The 14,843-nt window shown below is 40.2% G+C and overlaps 1 protein-coding gene across 2 annotated transcripts in view; it reads left to right on the plus strand.

Moving 5' to 3' along the window:
- Positions 1-2,381: 2,381 nt before the first annotated feature.
- The window catches only part of atp10d (ATPase, class V, type 10D), a 48,259-nt gene continuing 35,797 nt past the window's right edge, over positions 2,382-14,843 (plus strand). Inside the window, exons 1-2 of one of the 2 annotated variants that reach the window (XM_012962563.3) lie at positions 2,382-2,583; positions 14,498-14,821. In XM_012962563.3, coding sequence (XP_012818017.1) covers positions 14,532-14,821 — 290 coding nt within the window. In that variant the 5' untranslated portion in view covers positions 2,382-2,583; positions 14,498-14,531. 2 annotated transcript variants of the gene reach the window in all.

Consider the following 14,843-nt stretch of genomic DNA (forward strand, 5'->3'; position numbering starts at 1 on the left):
TAAAATATGCTGAGATCATAAGAGAGTAAGAAAAACATACCAGAGAGAGACAAAATCATAGGCCAAAGAGCAGCGGACAGGTGGAAACCCGCCCTGAAGCCTCACTATAGCTAAAAAGTACCTTCTCATCCCTGTGCAAATGATGCAATGTTTGTATAACCTGGTCAGTCTTGAGAACCAAAGAATAAACAAGTTTAGAAGGAGTCAGGTGGACAAACAAAACCCTTTGGGAGGGTGCTGAGTATAGTTTGTAATGGAAACATCCCTCCCAGCCATTCAATATCAGAGGTGTGATTTATTTTGGTAGTATATAACAATATGGGGCTGATTTACTAATCCACGAATCCGAATGAGAAAAATTCGGATTGGAAAACGAACATTTTGCGACTTTTTCGTATTTTTTGCGATTTTTTCGTCGCCGTTACGACTTTTTCGTAAATTGTCACGACTTTTTCATAACCGTTACGACTTGCGCGAATTGTTGCAACTTTTTCATACCCATTACAAATTTCGTGAATTGTCGCAACTTTTTCATAGCCATTATGACTTTCGTGAATTGTCGCGACTTTTTCATAGCCATTACGACTTTTGCGAATTGTCGCGACTTTTTCGTATTGAGCGCTCGAAAAATTTGCGACAATTCGCGAAAAAGTCGCAAAATACCGATCATTAGGAAAAAAACGCATTTGGACGCTTTTCGGACATTCGTGGATTAGTAAATGTGCCCCTTTGAGTAATAGATAACAATAAACAGTAAATACTATTATTATTATTATTATTATTATTATAATGAAAAAGTAGAGAGGGAGCCTAGGAAAGAAGGGAGAACCTATTTTAAATGACAACACACAGGGGCTGATTTACTAAGACACAAATTCGAATCCGAATTGGAAAAAATCCGATTGGAAAACGAACATTTTGCAACTTTTTCGTATTTTTTGGGATTTTTTCGTCGCCTTTGCTATTTTTCGGAAATTGTCACGACTTTTTCGTAACCAATACGACTTGCGCGAAAAGACGCAAATTTTTCGGGGCCGTTACGATTCGCTCGTATCTTGTCGCGACTTTTTCGTATTGAGCGCTCGTAAGCGGCGGGCGAAACTTTCAGACTTTGCATGATTTTGGAAGCCTCCCATAGGACTCAATGGCACCCTGCAGCTCTAACCTGGCCCAAGGAAAGTCTCCCATAGGGCTCAATGGCACTCTGCAGCTCCAAGCCGGCCCAAGGAAAGTCTCCCATAGGGCTCAATGGCACTCTGCAGCTCCAACCCGGCCCAAGGAAAGTCTCCCATAGGGCTCAATGGCACTCTGCAGCTCCAACCCGGCCCAAGGAAAGTCACCATAGGGCTCAATGGCACTCTGCAGCTCCAACCCGGCCCAAGGAAAGTCTCCCATAGGGCTCAATGGCACTCTGCAGCTCCAACCCGGCCCAAGGAAAGTCTCCCATAGGGCTCAATGGCACTCTGCAGCTCCAACCTGGCCCAAGGAAAGTCTCCCATAGGGCTCAATGGCACTCTGCAGCTCCAACCCGGCCCAAGGAAAGTCTCCCATAGGGCTCAATGGCACTCTGCAGCTCCAACCCGGCCCAAGGAAAGCCTCCCATAGGACTCAATGGCACTCTGCAGCTCCAACCCGGCCCAAGGAAAGTCTCCCATAGGGCTCAATGGCACTCTGCAGCTCCAACCCGGCCCAAGGAAAGTCTCCCATAGGGCTCAATGGCACTCTGCAGCTCCAACCCGGCCCAAGGAAAGTCTCCCATAGGACTCAATGGCACCCTGCAGCTCCAATCTGGCCCAAGGAAAGTCACCATACTGAAGCTTGAATGAATCCGAATCTTTTGTACTCGGCGCGAAAGCTGTGACTTTTTGCGCAATTCGTAACGGCTACGAAAAAGTCGCGTCATTTTGCGAAACATTCGTACCGGCTACGAAAAAGTCGCGACAATTTCCGAAAAATTGCAAAATACCGATCATTACGAAAAAAACGCATTCGGACGCCGTCGGAACGATCGTAAGTAAATGTGCCCCACAGTGTGATTAAATTGGCCAGCATCTGTGTGTGTATGGGCTCCCATTGTCAAGAGTAAAATCCAGGCCCCATGGGATCATGTTAACAAGGACTCTTGATAAGTGTTAGTGTGGAGTCTCATTATTTGTGGTGGGGGCCCTGCAATATGCACCTATTCTCTTACATACAGATGGGAGACAAAGCCTACTCCTTATATTATTCAGCTAGTGACACTGTTGTGCTGTGTAGGTCTCCCATAAAACTTCCTGTTCATATCCCTGTCACTAAATTGTATGAGCAGGATGAACTCCACTGAGCAGCAGCTGAGCTTGCAGCAGCTCCACCACTAATCCGTATGTCTGTATAAATCGCACTGCGTTCGTCACTGAAGCCTGCCCTCTGATTGGCTGGGACGCGCCTCCCTAAACCGCACAGCGCCGGCTGTTTGCCTGAGAGTAGGACTTCCTCCCGTAACCCGGCTCCGGCGGGCAGCTGTGCGGGGCCATGAGAGACCGCTGCTCCAGCCTGTGACCTGTACCCGGGATCCACCTGCAGCCGGAGAGCCGCATTGTGATGGTGAGAAGCCAGGGCTTGTGTTCTGTTACCTGTGCGCTAATGCTCAGGGGAGCTATGTGCGGGTTAGCGCTGTGGGCTAAGTACAACCCAATGCACTGTAGTTCCCAATCACTATTGTTGCAGAGGGGGAAGGGGATTGTCTCAGTCTTTTGCTGGTCAGCTATGAATCCCAGCGTTCCATTCGGGAAGAGCTTCCCAATACTGTGGGACTGATACCCCCTTAGGGGCTCCAATGCTTTGTATGGGGGGGTGAGATTGTATGTGTGGGAGGAGAGCTTAATAATAGGGTATATAAAGGGGAACTTAAACCCTAAATATACGGGGCTGGTGCAAGTGGTTTTTCCACATTGATTGGAGAAGAGCAGGTCTGGCCGCTCTGCTCTTTAATCACTCCTTCTCTATTTGGGGGTGTAGTTACTGTAAATAGCTTTTATATACATGCACACCTAAACTGGAGCTGAGCAAGAAGATATTTATATGTGTGTAATATATATTTATTTATTGTGGGCTCCTACAGTTTTTCATTGGTGAATTGCAGCTGGGCTTGCAGGGGTTCTTGGGAGTTGTTGCTCAGGAACATATAGTGGTGCCAGAGCTCATACAGACTGGGCCCATCCATGTCAGTTTATTGTACCGAGAAGGCCTCCCCAATTCCTCTTTCACTTTACCCCAAGGATCTGACAAGTGTGACACATGCTGTCAGCCAGAGAATCACATCCTGCCAGTTGCACTCGTACAGTTGGGCACTATTCATATGCGTCTTGGGGGGACCTGATTTGCAGTTCAAAAGAAATTCTGTTTAAATGTTAATTGTGTCCACCCTAGCCACTTAGAAATGAGCTTTACATTTAATTTCCATAGCGACTAGTGAGATTTCAGTTTCTGGTATGACTGCTGCCATCTATGCAAGGCTGAAGTCGTGCCTGCTGATGTTAATATAGAACTATAGGAGTCACATACATAATAACCACTTTGACTGGCTCAGGTTATATCAAGTGAAGCGTGCCAGAGGCCTTAACTTGAAGCCAGGCTGTACTTCATTTCTCGGCAGCTCTGTAGAGAGGAAAGACAATGTGTTTGTTGATAATGACTAGAATTGGAAAAATGTTGCAGAAGTTATCTCCTTCCTGTACCTAAATCAGTGTAACTGCTTAGAATACATAGTTGTGCCATTATATGACTTGCAGGAACAACTTGTATGAAGTCTGTGGGAAAATGGTGGGTTTAGGATTCCTGTGTTTCCTTTGCTAATTGTACAGCGCTGCGGGATATGTTGGTGCTTTATAAATAAATGTTAATAGTAATAATTGTCACTTGTCACTTACTGCCTATTGGTTTAATTGTTTCCAATGGAGTAAGCCTTATTGATTAGTATGCTTTTTTACCATGTATGAAACCTATTTTTGCCATGTTCAAGTTGCTATAAACTTTAGTTAGGCCAGATTACGTGTTGGTCAAGCCACTCACTGTGATTTGAGAGATGTTGCAGGAGCTGTTGCACAAACAGAACTTAATAGTTGTTGGGGGAATAGCAAGGCAGAGAGGTCCAATGGTGGCCAAAGGCTAGTGCAGAACTCACAAACTCTACACTGTGTTAATAAAACTCAAGGTGCTGGGCATTTTGCTAGTAGGGCCATAGATCAGCTGATGTAGCAAGTCTAAAGTTGGCAATACATTCAGTTGGCTGCATAACGGGCATTGATAAGATGATAGGGTCAGTGTAATGCAGGTGGCTGGAAAGCACATGCACAGTGACTGGTCCTTGACTGATAAGAAATTCTGCCTGGACCAGTCGGTATATGAATGAGCCTAATGGGTTGTTCTATGAGTAAAGACTGCAACAACACCTAATATCTGGCACTATATTAGCAGTTTGCACTGCTGGCACAGACCCTTTCAAGAGACAATTTTGTACCATAGACCTAGCTCTACGCAACCGCTTTACTAGTCTAAATAGCATACTGGGGAAGGTACTAAGGCAAGATTGAGCTCAGCAAACAAATCACTGAGCTAACTGGCGGATTCAGCTTCAGTGCAGGAATGCAGGGTTGGTAAATAGGAGGATATGAGAATTCTGCTTGTAAATATTCTTTAGAGCTATTAAACTCACAAAGTACCTTGCTATAACCTTGGGCTACGTACAAATGGTGCAGGTCGCGTGTATACATACACAAATCTTGTAACAGTGTGCGTATATGATGCATTTTAATGCATTTGACAATACTCTTTACGACATGACACTGTTAGAAAATTATACTGTTTTGAATCGCTTGGAAAAGAAGCTTACTTACAATGCATTCAGATAGCAATAAAACACTTGTGTATAAGCCCTTAAAGGGAACGTCACCTTTAAACAATGTATAATACAGAGTTCCCTCCATAGCCATTGCTGGGAACAGAGGCCAGCTCTGGGGTTATTAAGAGTGGGACTTAAGGATTTAAGTTTAATTTGAGAACATTTGCTAACTACTTTAATTTTGACTTTAATTTCATATAGATTTTTATTTCTTTGCACATTATTTCCTGAGTGTTGCTGTAATGCCAGCAGAAAGGAACTTCCATAAATTCCTTTTTATATGAGCTCACTATTACAATACAATTCAGCCTGGAAACATCTGCTTCTAAAGGGCAGTCATCTCTCAACCTGGAAATGGTAATACTGTAAGGCTTCCCTTCTTTTTAATATCTGATGATTCTCTCTATGTAATACTTGTATGCAGTCTATTACATGGAAACATGTTATATAGAAAGCAATAAACAGCTGTAGTCTTAATGCATTGTGCTCTAAAATACAAAAATACCTCTTAAGGTGGCCGTACACGTAGCAATTTTCGGTCTTTCAATTTTCGATCTTTCCTTCAATGGCGCCCAATCAAAATCTTTTAACCTGGCTGATGAACGAGTCGACTGTTATCCGCAGCCTTTTGGGATATTGGTCACCTCGTCGAGCCACAATACACGCACCGAATATCATACGAAACAAGGTTTCTTACGATTTCATCGGTGCATGTATGGCCATCTTTATGCTGGGACCTTGGGTTTCCAGATATTAGACACCTGCCTGTATGCTGGCCTTGGTTCTTAGAGGCTGCCAGCTAGTTCCTCAGGTTTACTAAGGTCAGCATTGAGAGTTTATGTAAAAGTATTCCTGTTTCACATTGCACTGCTGTAACTGCAGATAATCACTATGGAGCGTGTGTGCTTGGGAAATCCAAATCACGCATTTACCTTACCAGTATTAATATTTGCTTTGTTCTGAAAATCGTGCTAGCTATTATCATAAGTGACACGGTTCATTTGCAAGTAATGCTTTATGGCTCTTAAGTGCAGGAAGCTGATATTGCCTTCAGGTGTCTTTATATAAAATTTTGTGCTGTTCAGGGCCCTTTCATCTGACTTCAGCTGTCACTAGTATGCTCGCAGCTGCAATTTCACAATAGCAGCAGGACCTCGGGTTGCACATCTCCTATCTATATACTGTTTGGCAAAATGAGAAATGATATATTATTAAAGGTATCTATACACCTGCCTGCCCAGTGTCCCATTCTGCAACCACAGATTTGACCATCACTTTTCTTCTACAACACTCCTATAAATGCTTAACATTGTTGGTATGATTTGCTTCCATTCAGCCAAAAGAACTTTAGTGCATTTGGGCAAAGATGTTAAGCAGTCAGGCTTGGCATCACGTTGGTGCCACAGGTGCTCAGTTGGTTTGAGGTCAGGGATTTATCCAGGCCAGTCAGGTTCTTTTCACATCTCGGCAAACCCATTCTATATGGACCCATTCTATTTGTGCATGGGGGCATTATTGCATTAAAGCAGGAAAAGACCACTTTGAATTGATGCCATGATGTTTGATTCGTGAAACTGTCAAGAACATACCTCCCAACATTTTAAAGCTGTAAAGAGGGACAGAAAGAAAGAGACCTATTTAGCTTATTCGTTACAATTATATTTAAGTGCAGGTGTTGCTTGTTAAGTTTTCTGGGCTCTTTGCCAAAAGCTACATATTTAATTACATGATATCTTCTTAAGGGTTCAGGGCAGGAGATCAAAGAGAAATCAGGGACTATTCAGTAAGAATCCGGGACTGCAGGCTGAGCTGTTAAAATCAGGACAGTTGGGAGGTATGGTCAAGAATATTATATGGATAAAGTTGGCCATATAGCGGTATAAAACTTTGGGGCCATATAGTGTAGTTTAGAGCCAGTAGATAATCTAGTCATTTGAAATGGTTTTTTAAATACCTCCAAAAACATTTACTGAATGCTGCAAGATTCTGGTTTTGGTCTCTACCACGTTACATACTGGATCAAGGTGAATATCGACATTTTTGTTTACACAGAAAGGATATAAGGCAGATTCAAGTGTATGCTTACCTACTGATGCATTAGTGCCCCTTCTAACATTTCTCTGCTAGCAGGACTGGAGGTTGCAGCTGAATAACATTCATAGTTTTTGCTCATGGTGTGCCAGAATTTTGCACCAGTGAGCCCAATGACAAATACAGAGCCTGTGTATCACATATAGTTATTCTACATACATACATACAATCACTATTATGCAGTAAACATTACATTCAGGCAAAATGTTGAAATGGCCTTTGGTGACCGTATTGGCCCCTTGCGGATTTTGAAAAGTTCTAGAGGGAACAAATCACAGGGGGCCATCACATTTCTCCTAAAATCCGGAAGCACAATGACCTAGCTCTGCTCTATAGATCTTCTTTCTTTTTTTTTTTTTTTTAGCCTTATCCTTTTAATTGTGATATTATTATCTAATAAGCATTTCATTATTGCCAACTGCTTTCTCTGGTATGATTATATTCCAATATCAAAACTGTATTCTATTGTGATGCATCTGGCTTCTACGCATTTTGCTCAGTACACAACAGTGATTAATAAAAGTTGTTTATGGGCTTTCCCTCATCTTCCCTGTGCTTTTGTTTTGATTTTGTCTAATTAAAGTTTTGTTTGTGCTTTTCTAATTTTAATTGCTTAACCTAGCGGTGAGATCAATTATCTTGAGACAGAACTGCAACTCAAAGCATTCTCATTGAACAACTAGAGGCTATGTGGATGCAATGTTACTTTATTAATACTTGTAGTAGCTGGTTTAGGGCATAAACTATAACTATAATTACTTTAAATAGTGGCAACACATATTGCAGCTAATGTTGTGAGAATACACCTTATACGCAGGTAGTTCCCTGGTTGGAATGAATTCCAAAACCTCAGTGCTGCCAGTTTGTACATAGTATTGCAACAGTTAAAAAACTCATGTTTATTCAATAAACATATCTCCTTACAAGTGTGTTATGGAAACAGGGGTATAAGTAGCATGGTAGACACCTTTGTGGGAAGATAAAGTTCTTTTTCAGGTACTAAAGTACAAGTTCATGATTAAGGAAAATATGGTATCTGACTAGATCAGTGTACATTTATATTTCTGCAGAGAAGAAAAATCTAGTAGTGTGTGACCAACTATATCTGTGGTTCATGTATGGTATGGCTTCATGGGCTGGACCTGTTTGGTCACAGCTGGATGATGCTAAAAAAAATTGCTTAGCATGTAAGGGAAGAAATGTCTTTTTAGGGCATAGTTCTTGTATGTTTCCATTTTTTTTTATACAGTATGTGAACATGTTTAGCCATGTTTTAATAATCTCTGCCCAGTGCACTCTTATTGATGTCAGTGTGAATAGAGCACACATAGGCTAAAGATGGCCATAGATTTAAAGTTCGTCTAGTATGGTGGGGTCACCCTGATATCAGAGAACAACGATACATGAAGGCCATTGATGGAGAACAATGGTAAATGGAGGCCATTGGCAAGAGTACCACATCACCAATGCGAACCCCATCCTGGCAGCATTTTTAAATTAGTTTCTCAACAGTAAATCTTGTTGATCTTGCTTGGAAATAATGACATACAGTAGGTTTAATTGGGAGCCTCCCACCTTTTTATCTCCCAACAGGAGTGAGTATGGTAGACCGGAGAGTTAATTCGGTAGGTGGTTGCTAGTCTGCCTGCCTAATTTTGCCTGCAGGTGATATATATTTAAAAAATAGATTTAGGGCATTGTTCAAAACAGTAGGAACACTCAATGATGCCTTCTTCAGGGTATTCTTCTCTTCTGTTGATATTCACTGAGCAACAATATTGACTTCTTTACATTCTAACGTGCCTGGCCGTGAGTAATGAGGGGCTGGAAAAGTTTAGATACATAAGTTCTGCTGCCATTTGTCTTTGTGTTTAAACATGAGTGAATCATGGACTATTAGTAGGGAAAAACCATAAGAATATTTGCATGACACAGTACTGTATGCTTTAATAAGTATATGCTACCATAAGTTTATGGCATCATACAGCATTTTACCCTCAGTCTTTCCCAAGGCTTTAGAATATTTTGAAGGAAATATTATTTACGGAGCTCAGACACTCTGACCCCCCTCCCCCCGTAACATACCTACACAAAACCCCATTGAAATTGGCACAACTTCAAATATTCACACCTACATACAATGCAGTCACTCTCAGTAACATACGCTTTCAGTCAGAATTAGCCTGCACTTCCCCACACATGCACACAATAAACAGCACAGTTCTACTAAGAGCTCCCTCCCAAAAGACCTGGGAATCTCGTTGCCCCCATTTCATTGTACATGGTAATGTTGAGAAAGTATAATCTAGGGGATGGGACTGCTGGAGTTTGGAAGCACTATGCATGTAAGGCTCTAAGTTTTCCCAAGACATCTTCATGTTTGAATCTGGTCATGATTAAAGTGGAGCGGAACCATTTTTTGATAACTGAAAAGCAGGCAAGTGGTTCCTGCTGTGTAAAGTGCATGATTAATTGCATAGTCATGCTCCACCTCCACCATGGTCCAATGGGCTTGAGGAGAGGCATCTGAAAGCTGGCTTGACCAGGTTTCCAAAAGAGTTGATTTTTGCCCTGTTTGATTACTTAGTTGTTGGCCAGATCAGATCAAAATGATCATACGGGCTAAGGCTAAGGAGGTTAAGCCTTTGAAGACCTCTTGGCCTTGGATAACTCATGTGGCTATTGGCTGACGGGGAATTCATCCTAGACCAGTTGTAACTGGTTCTGATGAGGTATTAATCAGGAGGGTATCCCATGTGTCCGCAGAAGGCTGTCAATTAAGTTAGCTATCAAAGTTTGCCCAAGTTTGGAAACCTTAAGGCGGTGTACATAGATCCCTAAAGTATGTATAGCTACTAGCCATGGGAAAAGTAGCCCTATAGCAGCCCTATGCCAAAAGGCTAATATAACTAAATAATTGTTAAACATGGTACAGGTATAGGACCTGTTATCCGGAATTCTCGGGACCAAGGGTATTCCGGATAAGGGATCTTTCCGTAATTTTGATCTCCATACCTTAAGTCTACTAAAAAAATCAATAAAACAATTAGGATTGTTTTGCTTCCAACAAGGATTAGTTATACCTTTAGTTGAAATCAATTACTAGGTACTGTTTTATTACTACAGAGAAAAAGGAAATTGGTTTTAAAATTCTGTATTATTTGATTAAAATGGAGTCTATGGGAGATGGGCTTTCTGTAATTTGGGGCTTTCTGGATAATGGGTTTCCGGATAAGGGATCCCATACCTGTGTTCCCTTACTTTACTCAAAATGGCTGTTTCTTCTGAATCCACAGATAAAATATTCCTTTTTAATATGCCACAACATTTAAAATGCAGAAAATGCATTACCCTGACAAAACTCAAGGTATTTTGTTGTGTGGCTCTATTTTAGTAATGCACTAAATCCATTATTGGTGGACTGGGCCAAATCATCCTCAAAAGAGTCATTCCAATAACAAACCAAATCCTAATTTGGTTATTCAGATTTGAAAATAAAAACATTCCATGAATTATGTATTGGAATTTGTTGCATTAAGTTGTCCATTTGGATTTGGTTTATCTGAAGAATTAGGATACAGCCAAATTCTGAACCAAACCCCAATTCAGGTAGTTCAAGGGGAGAGAACACCATTATTCTGTTATAATTAAAGTAAAAGCCTGTGGGCTTGAATGAGCTTCATAGTAAATACTTGTTGAACTGGTTGGTGGTATATGGGTTGTTTGTATCCTACACTTGTTTTTCCTGTAATATGTCTCATCTTGGCTCGCTATACAGAATGGAATATGTAAAAGACATGTTCCCAGGATCTTCTCGTTTTCTTTCATTAATGATGAGTGCTGGAAAATTTTCTGTTGGTAAATGCAGTTGGGCATCCCTTGACTGAATTTGTAAAATATGGATTGTTTCCTATGAAAACATAAGTGTTTAGACAAAACACCTTCCTTTTATTTTTAATGTAATTCAAAAGAATCTATTGTTACAATGGCACAATTGTTAAACCATAGCATAACGGAAATAATAAAATCGTCCTGCTCAAAAGTTTGCATGCCCAGTCTTTTGTGATAGTTGGGAATCAGTCCCTTTATTTTCTTTTCAGAAAAACTGCAGTTCTTATTGGCAAAAATTAGAACTTGTAAATTCTTTGGCTGTCTAACATGAATTGCATGTTTCAGATACTTTTTACTGTTGCAGCCACTTAAGGGTTTAGTTAGTAGCAAAGTTAGTGCAGCCCAGAAAGAAAAACAGAAGGGTTTCTCCATTGACTGGGGTGTCCACAAAGTTATGCTACTGGATATGTAAATTTTTGACCAGGACAATCCTTGTGTTTCTGTAATTATTATGATTACTTAAGGACACACAAGTCTGCCATTCTGTATTCCTTCATGTTTTCCAAAAATTGCCTAACATTTTACAGATTCTGCCAAGGGTATCTAAACTTGTAAGCAGTTTTCATTAACTTAAATATTTAATGTTGACCTATATTTGTTTTCTCTAATCTAAGCACTTCCTTTTCTGAATTGCACTGGTAATTGCCATTACCATTTTAAGGACTTAATTATTATAATTATTATTAACTTTAAGAACTTAATTATTATGATCTTTAAAGGCTTTAGAGCATAATATAAAAGAATGCTCTGCTCTTTAGCAAATGCCTACATGATCCATAGATCCTATAGGGATGGTGTTCTTTCTAGTTCAAAGTCTTTAATCTATTAAGTATTGTATTTATGAACTGAAGAACCTAATAAGTGGTATAGGGTAGGTGGGTGTTTATCCAGAATGCTCGGGACCTTGGGTTTTCTGGATAAGAATCTTGGTGAAAGTTTTATGAAATTTTCAAAAACATATTACCATTTTCAAAAATTTCCAAACATGAAGTCCTCCACCAGCCATTTTAGGAGCACTGGCACTCATTTTCTCACTTGGATTTCGGAAAAATAATGTGTTTAAGTTCCACTTAAAAATGTGTGTGAAAAAGAAAACAATAATGTGTTTAACTTCCCCGTAAAAATGTGTCAAGGACAGGCTGTCGCTGACTATTTTATTTATTTGTGTTTTTTACTATAAAACTCTAAAATTTGAATATTACAAACCTTCCAAAGGGCTCAATGGTTCTTGGCAGCTTAAACCTGGCATGCTTTTTGTTAGTTTAAAGTCACATAAAGTTTTATAAATCTCAAATATTTGTCTTTTGTTCTTTTTTTTTTTTAATTATACAGGTTTGTGATCCCTTATCCGGAAACCTGTTATCCAGAAAGTTCCAAGTTACAGAAAGGCCATCTCCCATAGACTCCATTATAAGCATTATAATTCTAATTTTTAAAAATGATTCCCTTTTCTCTGTAATAATAAAGCAGTGCCTTGTACTTGATACCAACTAAGATATAATTAATCCTTATTGGAGGCAAAACAATCCTATTGGGTTAATACAATATTTAAATGATTTTTAGCAGACTTAAGTTATGGAGATCCAAATTACGGAAACATCCCTTATCCGGAAAACCCCAGATCCCGAGCATTCTGGATAACAGGTCCCATACATGTATATATTTTTCAAGAAAAAAAAAACTGAAACAAAAACACATACTTAAATCTTAAAATTGTAGTGTGTAGTTGATTGCACCTCACAGGAGGACTGCAGTGACTCTCTCCATACAAAAAATACTTTCACACAAAGCATCTTATTGGTATGTATAAGTCAACTCGATTTTATATTTGGAGAAAGCACCAAAGGATTGAACGATGGACCTCACACCCATGGCAACCATGATGCAAAAGTTACCCTGGTTTGAAAACAACCAAAATGACTGGCCATCTTGCTCCATGTGGCCATCCTTAAAAGTGTGAATGAGCATACAGTTGGTCATGCACCCAGGCACCCTGTAGCTCAACATTTCTCCAAGCTGTAGGTGTCCCTCATCTAATGAGATTACTTACCAGGGACGTTCTTGCCTACCCTGCAATTTTTTTACTTTATATAGCAATGACCATGACGTGTTCACAGGGAAAATATTTTTGTAGCAATGGTTGTGTAACTTTCTAAACTGGTTTGGCATCCTGTTGGTGTAGTACAGTATGGCTGAGCATCAACTGGGTATAATAACTGACATGTGTCATTAATTAGCACTCCTTTATGATTAACAGACTTTGATAGTCCTAGCTGTATATTTAAAATAAAATGATTCACTATGCCTGTTTTTAGCACATTTGCTGTATGCGTGACTGCAGAAATTCATGTGAACCCCAGATCACTACTTTTACTTTTTTATGCTTGACCTCTGGATCCACCAGAACATATACAATACACACAGCATCCCTGCTAACATTGGAATGAACAGATATGGGAATGGGACCTGTTTTCCAGAATGCTCTGGACCAGGTTAAGGGAATTTTCCATACTTTGTATCTTACTAAAAAATCATTTAAACGTTTAATAAACCCAAGAGGATTGTTTTGCACCCAATAAGGATTAAATATATCTTAGTTGGGATCAAGTACAAGGTACTGTTTTATTATTAAATTCTGGATAATGGATTTCCAGATAACAAATCCCATACTTGTACTGCCCTGCATGTCCTGTCAGGAGATTATTAGTACATTATGGGTGTTTCGATAGATTTTGTTTTGGTGCTACAGCAATACAGTGCAAGCAGAGTTCAGTTTGCAACTCATGAACAACTAGGGAGCCACGTCTTACCGTTCACTCAATTACATTATTTTTGTGTTGATTATGCCATGTTTATTATACTAGAGACTATACACAGTAAGTGTTTGAAATCATTTCTTTGTGGTAGAATTTTGAAGACTTTAATGAGGCAGAAGAACAAGCTGTGGGAATTCTGGTTTATTTCCATACAGTATTGTCCCACTGGGACTAACTAGCGCTGTTCTTGCTGCCGTGCCTCTGTGGCTATAGCTTCTGAGGTGCTACATACTGAACATTTTGTCATAGATGGGTAAAGGAATGTTAGCTGCATTCCACTTTAACCAGCTTGCTGAAACTGTAGGTGCAGCAGCCTGGGATGCATAAAGCTCTGGCAGCACCAAGGTCCTCTATATGCATACCACCCAACTTTCCCACTTTTCAAAGGTCCGTTCTGACTTTCAGTTGCTACAGTCTTGGATCACCTGTCAAAAGTCCCACAGCATCAGCAAGTCCACAGATGTAAGCTTGTGAGAGGCAAAAGTGTGTCATCACGCACTAGTTTATAAGCGATAAGTGTCAGTATTGCTCAAACCCCCTAGCTGCTTGTTGCAATAACAGCACGACAACTGGAATTCCAATTGGAAGCAAACACATTTTCCAGCAATTCCGTTTGAAACCTGCTTTATTTTGAACGGTTTCAAAGTGGAAAGTTGGCTTATTACAGCCATATCGTGCTGGCACCAGTTTGCTTTTTGGAGTAGCCACTGAAAACAAGCCCTGTCTAGGATAATGATTTGTTTCCTTTAACGTTGCTTGCATATTACACCCAGACATAAGGGCTTCATATCAGTTTTAAAGTTTTCTTTTCTTTATGCAGAAAACAGAAGAATTTCAGTGCCAACTGAGTCGCTATGGCAGATCCTTTCCAGTGGGTACGTTACAGATGGCAGCGTTTTATGTCTGGAGATAGCAGGAACAGAGACCTAGAAGATTCCTCAACATCAAGGAAGTTACTGGGATTTAATAAAAGTAATGGCACCTCATCAAATTCTACCAAACACAGGGTTGTTATCCCATGCTTGGGCCAGTTTAAGGAAGAGTATGAGAAGTTAACCAAAGCCTACAAGAACAATCGAATACAGACTACCAAATACACTCTGCTTAACTTCATTCCGAGAAACTTATTTGAGCAGTTTCATAGGTGGGTGTCTGCACACGGATTG

Source organism: Xenopus tropicalis, chromosome 1, assembly GCF_000004195.4.
Source record: "Xenopus tropicalis strain Nigerian chromosome 1, UCB_Xtro_10.0, whole genome shotgun sequence".
NCBI classification, from domain to species: domain Eukaryota; kingdom Metazoa; phylum Chordata; class Amphibia; order Anura; family Pipidae; genus Xenopus; species Xenopus tropicalis.